This window comes from Mytilus trossulus, chromosome 6, assembly GCF_036588685.1.
Source record: "Mytilus trossulus isolate FHL-02 chromosome 6, PNRI_Mtr1.1.1.hap1, whole genome shotgun sequence".
NCBI classification, from domain to species: domain Eukaryota; kingdom Metazoa; phylum Mollusca; class Bivalvia; order Mytilida; family Mytilidae; genus Mytilus; species Mytilus trossulus.
Genome location: NC_086378.1, coordinates 52,153,793 through 52,171,625, shown reverse-complemented (window position 1 = coordinate 52,171,625; position 17,833 = coordinate 52,153,793). Strand labels below are relative to the sequence as shown.

The window sequence follows — 17,833 nt, the reverse complement described above, 5'->3', positions numbered from 1 at the left end:
TGTGTGTTGCATTGTTGTTTGTCTTTTGTTCACTTCAGTGTTGAGTTGTCGAAATGTACTATTTTGTATTGTTTATTTGCGTAATTCTCTGTCCTGAATGTTTTTGCATTTATTAGTTCTGTATTCTTGTCATGTAATGATGTCATGTTAGTGTTATATTTAAAATTGCAATACAAGTGCAAGGTTTGGCTAGCCACAAAACTAGGTTCAACCCACCATTTTTTCTTAAAATGTCCAGTACCAAGTCAGGAAAATTGCCATTGTTATATTATAGTTCGTATCTGTGTGTGTTACATTTAAGTGTTGTGTTTCTGTTGTGTCGTAGTTCTCCTCTTATATTTGAGGTGTTTCCTTCAATTTTAGTTTGTAACCCGAATTTATTCTTTTCAATCGAATTATGAATTTCGAAAAGCAGTATATTGCTGTTGCCTTTGTTTATTCGTAACAGTTGTTCTTAGTATTTCAATATCAAGTATTTCTACCACACACAGTCCATCAAAATGTTAACGTTTTTGGTCAAGGTAGTTTATGATGAAGCTGCAGTCCAATCAACTTGAAACTTAATACACATATTCCTTATGATATGATCTTTCTTATTTAAAAAAAAATCAAACTTTTGACCCCATTTTCATGGTCTACTCAACTTATAACTTAGTACACATATTCCCTATTGGTTGATCATTTTACTTTTAAGGCCAAATTAGATTTTTTACCCAGTTTCATGGTCCATTGAACATGGAAAATGACAATGCAAGTGGGGCATCCGTGTACTTTTGACACATTCTTGTTCACTTATCATATACGTACATGTATGTCAGTTTAATATTGGTCAATATTGTTGCTAAATATAAATATACTGAGGAGTTATCCCGATGTTATGTATAGTTAAGATAAACTCATCATAGATACAGAAAGAATCTAATTGACATAATCGTCGCCTTGTTGGATGGGAAATTGTTTTTATTCGTAGCTCATTTCACGAAATCAATCGTTTAATAATTTACTACCTGTTAGTGGATTATATTCAGAGAAATGCTAACATTTTGTTTTAGTTATCAAAGGTACCAGGATTATAATTTAGTACGCCAGACGCGCGTTTCGTCTACATAAGACTTATCAGTAACGCTCATATCAAAATATTCAAAAGCCAAACAAGTACAAAGTTGAAGAGCATTGAGGATCCAAAATTCCAAAAAAGTTGTGCCAAATACGGCTAAGGTAATCTATGCCTGGGATAAGAAAATCTTTAGTTTTTCGAAAAATTCAAAGTTTTGTAACAGGTAATTTATGAAAATGACCACATTATTAATATTCATGTCAACACCGAAGTGTTGACTATTGGGCTGGTGATACCCTCGGGGACGAAACGTCCACCAGCAGTGGCATCGACCCAGTGGTGTAAATAGTTATCAAAGGTACCAGGATTTTAATTTAGTACGCCAGACGCGCGTTTCGTTTACATAAGACTCATCAGTGACGCTCATATCAAAATATTTATAAAGCCAAACAAGTACAAAGTTAAAGAGCATTGAGGATCCAAAATTCCAAAAGAAAGTGCAAAATACGGCTAAGGTAACCTATGCCTGGGTTAAGAAAATCCTTAGATTTTCGAAAAAATCAAAGTTTTGTAACAGGAAATTTATTAAAATGACCACATTATTGATATTCATGTCAACATAGAAGTGTTGACTACTGGGCTGGTGATACCCTCGGGGACGAATCGTCCACCAGCAGTGGCATCGACCCAGTGGTGTAAATAGTTATCAAAGGTACCAGGATTATAATTTAGTACGCCAGACGCGCGTTTCGTCTACAAATGATTCATCAGTGACGCTCATATCAAAATATTTATAAAGCCAAACAAGTACAAAGTTGAAGAGCATTGAGGATCTAAAATTCCAAAATGTTGTGCCAAATACGTCTAAGGTAATCTATGCCTGGGATAAGAATATCATTAGATTTTCGAAAAAATCAAAGTTTTGTAACAGGAAATTTATTAAAATGACCACATTATTGATATTCATGTCAACACCGAGGTGTTGACTACTGGGCTGGTGATACCCTTGGGGACAAAACGTCCACCAGCAGTGGCATCCACCCAGTGGTGTAAATAGTTATCAAAGGTACCAGGATAATAATTTAGTATGCCAGACGGGTTTAAATTAATCATTTTCTGTGGGATTAACATTTCTTTGGTCTGTGAGAAGACGAAATAATTACGAAAAACATGGAAAACTGTTACAAATAAATCCTACAATAAAAAAAAGCATGTTATACACTTTTTAGTTACTCTGTAGTAATTTAATGTAGATCCATGCAATAACAAGTTTCAGTGAAAATATAACAGAAGTTTGCGACCGATCAGGTTACACAGATCGTAAATAAATGTCCAGGCTCGATTAACACCATCTCCGTAAAAAAGAACGTGCTATCTTGTTAGAAATGAGTTTTCTACAGGATTTACACTTGCGATTAATAAAGGAGACTGTCCCGATAGTGTTCAATCGAATTGGAAATGTTGGGCTAGTTCAATTAAACCAATACATCACTAGTATAACAGGTGATCCCTGCCGAGAAGAAATTTCGGATAGGTTCATATTCATTTTTTTCTTTCCTGATGCATTGCCCTAAAAATTAGCATATTTGAATTGTTTTTAAATTAGTATATATCTTTAAAGGCGGTTGTATAGTAATATTTTACCTACATGTTGCTTTGAAATTACCTTTTGTAACTTGAATATGTAACCAAGCCGTGGTGTTAAAGAGGTAAATTAGTAACATGGGCGGATCCATCTATTTCACAAAGAGGGAGATTAAAACACACGTAATATTTCAAATTTTCCGAGAAAAAAAACCCCGAAAGGATCCAATCACTGACCCAACCTCCCTAACCAATGCGTCCTACAGTGTCGCTTTTTTATGTGGTTATCTTTAATTAACTTTTTCAACTTTCAACATTATATCAAACATTTCTTTTTAATTTACTTTTGACTAATTATTTTAATTTTTTTTTTTTTATAAATATTGATATAAGAAACCCTTTCATTTTATGGTCGGTGGTGCTTGATTAATTTGTTCTATTTCTAACGTTTTTGGCGAAATTTCGATTTAACCTATTTTGTTCTAGCTTGCAAACACGATTTATTCTATTTTCTGAATCATCTGGTTTTACAGCCATTATTTTTACTTTGCCTTTTGATTTTGTAAATGCTATTTGTAAATTTGTTCATTATAAATTAAAGGGTCATGCATGTTTATTTCAAATTCGAACTTTATAATAAGAAAAGGTATTTTTCTTTTTTAATAGTCGTGAACATGGGATTGAAAGCAAAAATATTCAAACCAATTACATTTGGAATACTGTATATACTGTCAATGTTCTTCAACTTTTTACTTGTTTGGCTTTATAATATTTTGATATGAGCGTCACTGATGAGTCTTATGTAGATAAAACGCGCGTCTGGCGTACTAAATTATAATCCTGGTACCTTTGATAACTACTTGTCTAAGAATGAGTTATTCGTTATATTAGGTATTATTCTTTGTCACAGGCATATCTTACATATGGGTGTCAATGTTTGTGTCATTTGGTCTCTTGTGGAGAGTTGTTTCATTGGCAATCATACCACATCTTGCGTTTCATATATACAATAATTTCTTGTTGTGACCGCGGTTAATGAACAAAAAATGGGGGCCTCTTATAGCTGACTATGCGGTATGGGTTTTGCTCATTGTTGAAGACCGTTAGGTGACCTATAGTTGGTAATTTCTGTGTCATTTTGGTCTCCTGTGTATATTTGTCTCATTTGCAATCATACCGTCTTTTTTCTACCTATTTACAAATCTACGTCATATTGTTCGTATGAGTATTATGTTTGTACCATGTTTTAAAGAATTAGAATGTATAAAGTGTCATTGAACTACTATATATATATGTTAACATCTAATGTTATAACAATATGAAAAATCCATTGATTTCATTTAAACTAAAATGTATTTTCTAGAAAAAGGCCTTGTCTGATGAATTCATCCAAATACAGTGTAAAGTCCAACTAAAAAAAGCAAGATATGGTAATAAAAAACACCATGCACCATCTGGTTTTTTAAGTCATATGCTATTTTGTGTTTTATTAAGTACTAATTTCATTTACTGCTTTAAGAATGAAAATGCATCATGAATCCTTTAAATAATATAATGTGGATTCATGAAACATGAGGAAGCTTGATTTATCTTTACAAAAGAGAAATGTCTAGATTAGGGGGAATATGCGCAGAATATATCTCCTAAATTTAAACAATAACGGACACGTTTTAGAAATTGTTGATAATCTGGCGTTTAAAAGGAATGCGTGTACAAAACTGAAGTCATTTAAAATTGTCAATGAATACACATTAAAACTTAAGTGGGACATGTTTAACATATTTGAATTTAAAAGCCCAAGAAACATCTACAATTGTGTAGTTAATGTCGGCTGAAGCTGAACTGCAGAACTTAGGTAACATCAACAAGCTGCGATGATTGATAGCTTCAAAAAATTGTCATGAACTGCGCGTCTGGCGTATCAATTTATAAGCCTGGTACCTTTGATAACTTTTTACACTACTGGGTCGATGTTTCGTCCCCGAGGGTAACACCAGCCCAGTAGTCAGCAAATTAGTGTTGACATGAATATTAATTACACCTGGATTGGGAATACTTACTGTTTGTAAAAGTATGAATTATTTGAAATTCTAAGGATTTTTTTATCCCAGGCATAGATCACCTTAGCCGTTTTTGGCAAAATAATTCGGAATTTTGGGTCCTCAATGCTGTTCAACTTTGGAATTGTTTAGCTTTCTAACTATTTTGATCTGAACGTCACTGATGAGTCTTATGTAGACAAAACGCGTGCTTAGCGTATCAAATCATGGTACCTTTGATAAACAGTAGCTACATGCATTGCCAAACATTTAAACCTATAAAAATCAAAAGTCCCTAATTATTTCTGGAACATATAAAGGATTTTAACAAACACTAGAGATATTGTACTTCTTGACTAAATTTTACAAACAAAATTACAACAATTGGAGTAATTATTCACATAAATGTTACAGAACAGGATATTAATAGCTGGATACATGTAGAGAAGCCCAGCTGTATATATTGTTTTCATGTTACTTCCGTGACAAAATTCAAATTCAAAATACTTTACATGTACTTTTATAGTGTAATACTTGTACTGTACGCTATAACGGTCATACAAGGTCGTACAATAAACCGGAATTGATCAAATCTTGGACATTAAGTTGATGCCTCAATGGCAACCACACTAGATATATCTGTTTTATGTTGTGTTTTGCATGATGTATTGGAAATCGTTAGCAGACCCTTATCAATGGTAAACTATGAAATATGTACTCTTTTTAACTGATTAAAGGATGATTTCACATAAAAGACTTGTTGCTATCGCTTTAGAACTAGCCTAGTCCACATTTTTTTAAACGTTTCAATATCCCTTTCACAATCTCCTAATTTTGAAAATTAATTAGTTGTAAAAAGTAACTATTAATCCGATTTCAGTTCAAGAATGAAAATGAAGTTTGAAAGACGTATCAGATAGGATTAATAACATCGTAAAGAGCTTAAAATTAAGATAAATAGAATCCTCGACCCTTATATTTTTAATTAACTGATGTGTCTGGGCATCACATTTATGGCAAACATTATTGATCAGGGGGACAAAATAACATTAAACACAACCAAAGAGGTAGAGACCAAATACAAACATTCACATAAGGTCTTTGCGTCGGAACTAAACACATTTATTCTAAAAACAGTTGTTGGCATGACACGGGTTATGTTCTTCTCATATATGGTATGCTACTAAACCCCTTACGGGAAGGATTGTGCCTGATGTTCATATGATGAAATCATAATCTTTCAGTTAGTTTAATTGAAGTCTGGAGCTGGCATGTCAGTTAACTGCTAGTAGTCTGTTGTTATTTATGTATTATTGTCATTTTTTTAATTTTTTTGGTTACGCCTTCTGACATCAGACTCGGACTTCTCTTGAACTGAATTTTAATGTGCGTATTGTTATGCTTTTACTTTTCTACACTGGTTAGAGGTATAGGGGGAGGGTTGAGATCTCACAAACATGTTTAACCCCGCCCCATTTTTGCGCCTGTCCCAAGTCAGGAGCCTCTGGCCTTTGTTAGTCTTGTATTATTTAAATTTTAGTTTCTTGTGTTCAATTTGGAAATTAGTATGGCGTTCATTATCACTGAACTAGAATATATTTGTTTAGGGGCCAGCTGAAGGACGCCTCCGGATGCGGGAATTTCTCGCTACATTGAAGACCTGTTGGTGACCTTCTGCTGTTGTGTTTTTTTTATTTTGATCGGGTTGTTGTCTCTTTGACACATTCCCCATTTTCATTCTCAATTTTACATAAAATCTAACATGTCTAATATGGTCATCGTCCAATGGATAATCAAACAAAAGAATAAAATGCACGGATATTAAAACATATTTGTCACAAAAGCGTTTAAGATATTAACGTGGCATTCGCAAACTTGTTGCGCAATTTGAAAACATTAGCTGTTCACCTGACTAGCACACTGACTGTTCTACCCTGTCCGTCACAATTCCAATTAGAGCAGATTTATCAAATTGAAACATTTGAATATCAAGTAAGTCAAAATCTTAAAATAATGGATATGATCAAAACATTAAAGGTGCAATTAAAAGGTAGTAGGGCGTAAACCATTTTGTTAACCTCCACCTTTGAAATGTACATCAAAAGCCTATTTTATTTTATTTCAAATTTGAATTTAAATACTCCTGGTTTATATGATTTAGACATTGTGAATAGTTTTAAGAGACCCCATGTCCTCAAGCAATGCAAATATATTTATTTTTTACTCATTGATATGTCTATCAAGTGAAAGTCCGAAGCCCTCGATTGCGTTTACCTTCTTAAGGAACGCGGGAAAACGAATATTTGACAATTCTTTGACATTTGTTCTTTTGAATGATGTAGTCAACAGTTTAACTGTGTCAGGTTTTGTTTACTTCTATTTTTTATTTATGTTCGAGCTTTTTTGTTTATTGATAATGGCAACAGAAGTGCATGTATACCGCTGTTTAATAGTCATTAATCGATAAAGCGAAAACAAACCATGGGCAAACTAATCACAGGAAACACATCAATTATAAAAGGAAATTAATGGAACAACATAAACACTGAACTTCTACAAAAACAAACGCCAACATAGAAACCATAAAATTACAACGGAAACCAACTCCCATGAATTTACCAAAAAAAAAATAAACGTTTTTACTTAATACGATGTTTGTATGTTTAAACATATATGTGTACGAATTACGCTACGGTGAATACTTAATACATTAATTCAAGATATACCTTTATCGAGAATACCGAACCTCAAACATTTGAAAGTCAAAGATATAAACATACGATCACATGGTACCTAACAAATATAAAACTTTCTCGAAAGTCAACGTTGATTGTCGGAGAAGGACCTTAAGGACTTATATATTTCTTAATGTATCAAAGAACAAATAAAGATTTTTTTGGGGGTGTAAATCACGGCTGCATGACAAACCGATTACTGAATTAGTGATACTCTCAGATACTTATAGTCAAACAGCAGTGGTAGCAATTCAATGCCAGTTAGTGAAAATAACACTATTGACTCCATGCGTCCAAAGCGCTTCTCTGAATTTAACTTTATCAGAATAAATCTGAAAGCTTTGGATAAATAACAAATAAATAGGTGATAAGACATGCATATGCTCAGTAAGAATCTTATTAAAACATAGTCAAATGTATCTTAACTTCAAACTTGCTTGGATGAATTGAAAGCTTGGTTTCTAAATAATAGCTCCTTAATTTCTTAAGACAAGATGTTATATATCACGACAGTACCTAAGCAAGTATGTTTCTATACAAACCATCCCAAATGTGGCCAAGTAATGTTGTGTCTTTCTTAATATATAGCTGTCATCAAAAATAAAATAATGGTTGTAAATTTCACAAGCTTGCCAACTTCTTCATATTTTACATTATTGTAACAATCGTCAGTGTTATTGAGTGCATTTAAAGAAAGAAAGCTATGAATATCGGATGAAATATATAGCTCAATTTGGTTTTGTTTCTTAAAAAAAAATCACATTTTATTTATAGATTCAGTCGAATATTTTAAGATTTGGTTCATTATGATCAATACTTATATAGTTGTCGTATATGCATCTTGAAACTGATACAATTGTCATACAAGTGAGAGGTTTAGCTAGATACATGTATAACATATATAAAATCAGGTTCTATCCACCATTTTCTAGTTACAAAAATGCACGTACCAAGTCAGGAATATGACAGTTGTTGTTTGATGTGTCTGAGGTTTTGATTTTGCTATTTGATTTGGGACTGTCCGTTTTGAATGTTTCTAGAAGATTAGCATTTTTGTAATTTTACTTTAGGTCTCAATGGACTTTTCAACACAAAACAATCAATAATCGTACCTTACTGTTTGCAGCGTTTTGGGCTAAATATGTACTAAATCCAGCTACACATTTTAGTGTTATATCTTTTGACAACTCAAAATAAAATATTAAAAGGCCAAATCTAAATTATATACTAAAATATGCAAAATATATATATTCAAATATCTGAAAACTGATTAATCTTTAAATTTCTACTGATATATAAGTTCTTGTTCAACCATGTATAACTTCTTGTTCGGCCTTTTAATTTCAAAATTTAAAAGACATTAGGTTTTGAAATCACCATTTCCTGCATGAATGTTGTCCTCAAAATATGAAATTATTAACATTTTGCATTATTTATCTCTATTTGAATTTTTCTTATATATTATTTTAATATCTTTGTAAAACATTTGTATTATTTTCTTCCATTTTGATGCAAGATATGACAAGAAATCGATTTAACATCATGTTCTTTGTCAAATATTGCGATTTATTCATATTATTATGTCATGTTATTTTTTTTTATGAATAATATAATTTAATGTAAGGGAGTCATGTTGTTTTATTTCTGTTCATAATTATTGAACAATGCATAATTATGTATGAAAATAAAAACAAGTAAACAAAATTATATGTTAATTCACTATTGTAATGAATCGTGTTGATACTGTCCTAAAACGAACATCCAGTGTACATGATAACTAGACATATTTGACTGGTCAAAGTTGCAAGCGACATATCCTAGGACTGCCCCGAACCAAATATTTTTAGCTGCATTAATCAATACTGGCCAAACTCATCCCGACAATGTAAATTATATGCCGATATAATAAAGAATGTATAAATCTGTAACATGATTTTTTAAAATAATTAAACAAATTAAGGCAAGATATGCACTTAAGTGTTTAATGAAGACTCATTATATCCGTTACATTGATGATTTAAACAATATAAAAATAAGAAGATGGGATATAACTGTCACCCTTACAACTCTCCACTATAGACCAAATTGCATACAAGTAAACAACTAAAGATAATCATACGACCTTTAGCAATGGGAAAAACTTAAACTGCATAGTCAGCCATAAAAATCATCGAAATAACAAATGTAAAAACAATTCGGTTTGTTGTTGTAAAAAGAACAAATAACGGATTAAAAATATAGGACAACTACTTAATCAATAGCTCCGGACTTGTAACAGGTACATGCATCATGTGGCGGGGTTAAGTGTGATAGTATGAACAATGACAAACAATTCAATCGAGAATCTTAACGTTCAGTTTTATAACAAAACAATTTACTAAGTACACATATGAACAAACAACAACCCCTGCACTTTAAACTTCAAGGCCCGCACATTTGACAATAAATAATTATGATGTTAGGTATAAAAGCTTACCATATCAGTTATGGAAGCTACATGCAGTTTAATGTCCCTTCGTGATTTGTGATATTTAAAATGTTTTTGATCATCTTTTTTTTTGGCAGGTTGAATATATTATACTCGTGTTTCATCATATCTATTAGTCAGCCGAAGTAAAATTTAAGCACTTGTCCATCTGACATAATTTACATAACATCTACACGTTGAAAATCAGGTTTATTGGAGTGAGTTCTATTCCATAAATATGAATGCTTGGGTTTATCTTCAAACTGGAGAGTTATGTCAAAATTTAATTATTAGACATATGTAAATGTTGAAACTCTGACTCTTTATGTCTAAATACATATTATCAAAGTTCTTGATTTCTTGTTGGCTCAATAGTCTTGATAAGCGCTTCAAATTTATTTAAATACATTTTGAAAAAAAATGCATCTATTGATTTTTATCAAGGCATGAAATACGAGTGTACCCACTTTAAATTCGTTTAAATTATGATCACAACAGCATTTGGTTCCTAAATTTTAAGATTATTGAAATAATTATAAAAAATCTCCTATTACATTTAGAATGTTCCATTACTATAGTAATATTGCATTAGATAATGTCTAATGGAATGAAAAAAAGCAATGGTATTCCATTCGACATATAGTATACGTTACGGTTGTACATCAAACCCTGTATCACACAAGATTACCTAGATATAAATTTAAATCATTCGACAAAATGAGGTGATTTGTTTAGCAGCCAATACAAAATAGGCATTTGTTTAAACAGAATACAGACAGTAAACATTCAAGAATCATGACCTTTTACGTTAAACATTTAACAAGTACAAAAGACCGATTTATTCAGGAAGAGTTGTATCTGTTCGTATTTTTATGTGTATACTATACTTTTTTTTTTTAAATGAATTGTGAAACTTTTTCAGCTGCATTTAGAGCGACAGTACCTGTAGTTATTCAACCAGTGTCGGTTAGAATAAAGTCATATATACAGAGATCCTTCTGAATCAAGAAGGAGAGTATCATCCCTCTACCGGTATTTTTTAATACGTTTAAAAATGCTGATAATTACTCTGTGTCTGTATCCATGATGTCAGGCCTAGTAACCGCTCACACTACTCTTAGGAACAAGGGAGCGATTTAAGTATGGCTATTCTCTAATAATGAATATGATATGGCTTCTTAAACTATCAACATTGAACTAGAAAGAAACGACCAAAAAATTTACGTTATTAAAAGTGGACGTACATACGATCGTTGGTTATAATCAATAACCACAATATAAGAATGAAAGAATTTATGCGTGTACCGTTTTGTATTGATTGAATTAAACTTCTTATGTGAAATTATCAAACATAAATATTTTAGAATTAATTTCATAAATATTTGCTGAGATTGTTACATAAAATATATATTGAACCTTTTTAATGATATTGGACTGAACCGTTATAACATTAATTACCATTCAATGCAAAACATATGTGAACATAGTGAGTATACTATTTTTGTAAAGTCATTATTGATTTGTCGATTTGAGGAGAATTCGTTTGAATTTTACATTGCATCAATTTAGCCTTAACCGTTCACATATGTGAATGTTGTCATTTTGAGTGGATCAACAGAAAGGGTATAGCGTGTGTTATACACGAAGATAAAATGTCCGATGACAATAGAGAAAAAATAATTCACTTGTATAAATTAATTGAAAATAAACCTTCATTTTTGTATAATTCTGGAAGTGTATACAATATAACAGTGGATAAATTTTCGATTACGTTCTATACAATTCGCATAGAATTAGAATATAAAGTTAACATAATAGTACTTTTAATCTTAAAAATTAAATGTTTCGTTTCCCAATTAGTAATAATTGCTCATCTGTTTGATTTACACCACCGGATTTCTTTAACTTGTTTTTTAATCTGGCGATTTTAAAATGTTTCCAATCTTAAAACTAACTCAATTTTTCAATTTTTACTTGAAAAAAAATACAACTGTACACCATGCGTGAATTTTTCAATTTTCGATTTAACATTTCCTCCATTCACTTAAACGAACTTTTTGTAAAAAAGATCGTTTATTTCATTAATAGATATAAATACATTATATATACTTGGATCAGCATCTCAAAACCTTACAGGTCTACATAACATAAAATATACACATAACACAAAAAACAAATGACAGTCACAATACAAGTGTAAAAGAGGGACGAAAATACAAGAGGGAGAGTCAAACGCTTAGATAGAAAAAAAACTGACAACGCTATGACTTAAAATAAACAGACAAACAGAAACAATACACACCATAAAAAACTAAAGACTTAGCAACTCGAACCCCATCAAAACTGGGATGATCTCAGATTGTCCGGAAGGGTAAGCAGATCCGGCTTCACATGTGACACCCGTCGTGTTGCTTATCTTATTACAGATCCGGTGTAAATAGTAACTTACTCAAACAGAAGGTACAAAAACCTATCTTTGAAAAATAACCCGCTTAGCACATAGAAGAACAAAATATTCTGAATAAAATTATGATTTTTTTTAAATCGTCCTCGGTCGGTGGGTATTCCAAGAAATATATTTTTAAGTCGAAAAACGTAATAAGTGATTGTTTAAAAAACACTGCATTTGTCTTCCTTGAAGAGACCTTTCATCCTCATCGAATCTATATTTTTTTCTTATCAACGAGACCTTCTCATATAAGGATTGTAAAAGTATAGATATCGGAATTGCTAGGTTATTTGTTTTAAATAAAAGTATAATTACCATTCAGACTCCCTCGAAACAAGATTGTGGAAATGGTCTTCACACATCAACTTGTGGTTGAATAGATGCATCTATTTGCCGTTAGTTTAATATTGTACAAACATGTCTGATACAATTCTGTCTTTTTTGTGGGTTTAGGAAAATATTGAAACTTTTGTCAGAAACTTGTCAGACAAAACAACCGTACGATTGACAAGACATTTTCACACTGAGTGATCGTCTACGGTTATCCGTTATTGATGATTGGAATTTTTAACCCACGGTCGGTAATTCTCTGATTGATTTTGGACAGTGTGGTTTATAGATATCACGTGACATTTTAGATCGAACATGCCAATTAAATGGCGATATCTCGAGTTTTTTATTTTGATCTCTTTTCATAGAGAATACAAGTGTTTTTATTTATCAACATGTGTTTTTTATGCTTAATGAACAAAATATCATATTTTTCTTTTTTGCAGAGTTTCCCCTTACCAAGATATGCATGTACACACATTTAAAAAAAAAAAAAAAAATCATTATAATTTGAAAAAAAACAAATCCGGGTTACAAACTATAACTGAGGGAAACGCATTAATATACATAAGAGGTGAACAACATTAAAATGTAACACAGAAACGAAATAAGCATTAAACAAAGTCCGATGAGAATAACAAATATAACATCAAAACTAAAAACATGAATATGGGATAAAAAAAAAAAAAGTACCGTCCAAATACCATACATAGGAAATCCAAATGGCTCTTTTCATTACTAAAACATATCAGTAATTCAAATAAACACTTTAGACATTGGCCTTCTTCAAAACAATTTACAGACAAGGATATTAATAAAGTTTAACGCTATTATTCATAACAAATGTGTTGCAGAACATGAAAAAATACAACAACTGTTAATACGTAAGCAAGAACATATTTTCATGTTAATTACGTATACAAATTCAATTTTACTCAATGACTGTATAAGGAATTTTACATGTACTTTTGTAGTGTACTTCAAGCTATGCTGTATTGTTTGTGCGGACTTTTAAAGGAACATATAATTATTCAAATCCTAGACACATGATGAGTAGTTTTGCAAGAAAATCAATTCTCTCTCTTTCTCTGTTTTATATTGTTTGAAACTGAATATTTTTGAAATATTTAGAAAGTACAAATGAAATTCATGCAATGGAATTTGTGGTCTCTTAAAGATTCAACACCCAATTTGTTGAACCAGGTAAATTCATCCCCTTACTTAATATTTCATGCATTTTAATACCAAGAAATAAATGGGGAAAGTGTATACAAAAAGCATTTCAACCACTGTTCACACTAGGGACTATATTTCCTTGAACCATTATACAATTGTAGTTTAATATAGCTAATATTGGTTAATTGTTTTAATTGTTTCACATTGTCTTATCGGGGCGATTTATAGCTGACTATGCGGTATGGGCTTTGCTCATTGTTGAAGGCCGTGTGGTGACCTTTAGTTGTTAATGTTTGTGTCATTTTGGTCTGTTGTGGATAGTTGTCTCATTGGCAATCATACCACATCTTCTTTTTTATAAGTTAGAATCGATCTTATTTGTTAAAGCATCAATAATATTGAGACACATTTGCTTGTATTTTCAGATAATAATAGTAAATAGTACCTATTAGTTGTGCTAGACTGATTTGACGATGACGGCTGTACATGTACATGTAGTGAGGGGAATGACTAAAGCAGTTTTTACCAACACAGCTTTCAACAATACAATATTCAACAACACAATGTTCAATAACAACACAATGCTTAACACCAACACATCATTCAACAACACAAAATTAGATGTAGTAATTGATCCTACAACAGTCATATTAAAGAGGCTGACGAGTTCTCTTTTGATTGTTCTTCTTGCAATCATTATGATGTCGCTTGGTTGTACTATTGAAGTAGACAAACTGATCCAACAGATCAAAAGACCACTTCCAGCTATAATCGGAATGGCATTACAGTTTATAGTATACCCGTTAGTGGTTTTCGGCTTGGTGCATGCATTTCAGCTTGATCATTACAATGCTCTAGGTATGCTCCTACTCGGTACCTGTCCAGGAGGAAGTTTGTCGAATCTGATAACATACTGGTGTTCCGGAGACGTTGTTTTAAGGTATGGTAATGAATTGCTAAAAACAGCTTTTCTGTCTACTTTTAGTTTATTTAAAAAAAAACGACTACGACCAATTTATTAATTGTTTAGTCAAACTCACTATAGGATACTCAGATTTGGAGTCATTCTGATACTTTCCATCAAGTTTTGAGATGGCACAGGCATTATTTTGTGGAGTCATTATCTTTCGTGTTCCTATTTCTCGTTCTTGGAGAAGGGAAGATAACTCGCGTTAATAACGATACATGTGTTTAATCCAAAATTCGCTAAAAACGTGTAGTCACGTATACTTCGCCTCATTGACAAATACACTAAATTTTGTACAAATTTTGTACACAAAATTCAAATTTCCAATTTATCATTTTCACCTAAGTGGTGTTTCAACCGAACAAGTTATTCTAAATCTTAAAGTATGATCGATGAAGTATAAAAGCAACCCCCCTTTTAAATACATATAAGTATATAATGTTGTGATCTTTTTTTTTTCTTTCTGTATGATGTATTGTAAAATTATTATGTTGATTGATTTATGCCTTCAACTCATATGGGTCAAAATGTGCATTTATGTTCAATAAAGATTTAAACAAAAAATAGGTAACTTTAATATTTATTATTCATGTTTTGTAAAAATTGATTTATACAAAACGAGAACCTAGTCTCATTTTAACTCTGATTCTACATGTTGTGTTTTTATTCATTAGAATCGTGTATTTTTCTCTCCTTTTTAACCAGAAATCATTAAATTACAATGTTTATTTTTCAATCTTAAATCATTAATTTATTTAAGGAATGACTGTAATATTTTTTCTGTCTATGAACAAATGCCATACAAAATTTGGTGCACACTGAATAACGCGCGTAGTCGGTTATTTAACAGTGTGCACCAAATTTTGTATGTTATTTCTTCATAGACAGTAATATATTACAGTCATTTCATATAATTTAATTCTAAATTCCATTTTAAACCGTAGAAAACCATGAAAAAACGTTCATGACGTCACGGTCATATGACTAAATTATGTCTATGCGCTTATAACAAAATAACGTCAGCCAATCAGAAGACGCCTTACATCCAAAACTAAATCATTATTTGATAATTAGACATTTCATAATTTGTCAATATTTCTTGTTACAGCGTTTGTATGACGTCACTGGCGACCACACTTGCTATAGGTATGATGCCGTTGAATCTATATATATACTATAGCAGTTTCTCGTCTCAGTATCTGACGATTCCCTATGTAAAAATAGCCACTGGTCTGATCCTTATATTGATACCAGTATCTGTTGGAATGCTTATCCTCAGAAAATTGCCGAAAGTTGCAGCAATTGTTGTAAATGTAAGTTAGGCTCCGTGTTGAAGGCCGTACTTTAACCTATAATTGTTTACTTTTTAAATTGTTATTTGGATGGAGAGTTGTCTAATTGGTACTCACACCACATCTTCCTATTACTATTAAATACTTAAAATTGCTGTCAGGAAATCATCATTCACGCGCTTAACAATTAACATCAAGAAAAAGGAAAATATAATAATCATAATCTGATGTTAAAAAAATCGGATTCAAAACTTTTCATACAAATCATTTCTAACAAAAAAGACAACAGTTACTCCGCCTTACACATGGAACGTACATTTTTCCATTATTTTTTTTGCACTATGTTGTTCAACAACATCTGCACACTTTTAACTGTAACCGCATCTACAATTCTCACTTTAGCACTTTAGCCCTTTTCAATTAAATCATTCTGTACATGCGTAAACCTTTTTATTTACAGAAACAATTATTTTACATAGAAAACATACGATAAGTGATGTAAGAGACTTTTGAAAACTGAAATTTAGTTCGGGTTAGCAGCCAATGTCGCACAAATCAATGGAAATACGAAAAAAGAGAAAAGGAAAAAAAAAGCCCCAACAAACTGTTTCAAACAATATAAAAAAAGACCATGAAAATACTATAACAAAATAAAGAATCATACTATGACACACACACTCTGACACTCACAGTGACTCACACAAATATATGGTTGAAGTACGTAACAGATTCTTTGTTGGTCAATGCATCAATATGATTAGAATTGAATAAATCCACTTTTTTCACATTTCAGTTTGGAGGGGGCATAGGATTCCTCTTTATCCTACTTGTTACTGGTATCAACTTTTATCTCTACCCACAGATGTTTGACGTAGGATGGAAGTTATGGTGCGCAGCCTCACTGATGCCTATATTTGGTCTAATGATCGGGTACCTAGGGGCATGGGCATGTTGTTTTACTCGCAATCAATGTCGAACAGTTGCTATTGAAGTTTCATCACAGAACGTTGCTCTGTGTTTGACATTGATTTTCGTGTCATTTAAACTCGAGGAATCCACAAAAATTGCTATGTTTCCTTTAATATTTGGAATTTTTAATGTCACAATACTTGTGATCTTTACAATTATTTGTAGAATAGCATTTAAACTTTCGAAGAAAAAAGACCCCAGTGAGAAGCAGGAAAATGTAAACGATAGCAAGTTATGATATCGCTATAGTTGTCAATTCAGATCTTTATTTCTAACTTTATTTATATTGTTGATGTTCATATCAGTATCATATATCATATATTTACCGAATTATACTTCTGCTTTTAATATGTGATACAGATGGTAACATTAAAGTATATATTCTATTAACATGTATACATGCATAAATGCTTTTACACTGGTAATTTTTGGGCCCTTTATAGCTTGTTGTTCGGTGTGAGCCAAGACTCCGCGTGACGGTCGTACTTTAACCTATAATGGTTTACTTTTTTAAATTGTTATTTGGATGGAGAGTTGTCTCATTGGCACTCACACCACATCTTCCTATATATATAAAGCATACTTTCTTACAAACATACTTTATTGCATACCCTTATCGCTTCCCTTATCTCTTTCTCTCATCACGCACCCTAATAGTATACAGAAGTCGCATAACACGAATCGCCATAAGCCTTATGGTGCAGATGTTTATTATGCCGCCTAAATTTTATACCCAGTGTTATAAATGCTTTACCCTATTAGCATTTT

General features: G+C 31.8%; 1 protein-coding gene across 1 annotated transcript; it reads left to right on the top strand.

The window, feature by feature from the left end:
• The first annotated feature begins 14,260 nt into the window (after positions 1–14,260).
• LOC134723524 (ileal sodium/bile acid cotransporter-like) lies at positions 14,261–17,364 on the top strand. Its single transcript, XM_063587112.1, has 3 exons — positions 14,261–14,777; positions 15,913–16,117; positions 16,890–17,364. The coding sequence occupies exons 1-3, from the start codon at positions 14,311–14,313 to the stop codon at positions 17,301–17,303; spliced, it is 1,086 nt and encodes a 361-aa protein (XP_063443182.1). The 5' UTR covers positions 14,261–14,310; the 3' UTR covers positions 17,304–17,364.
• Positions 17,365–17,833: the final 469 nt, after the last annotated feature.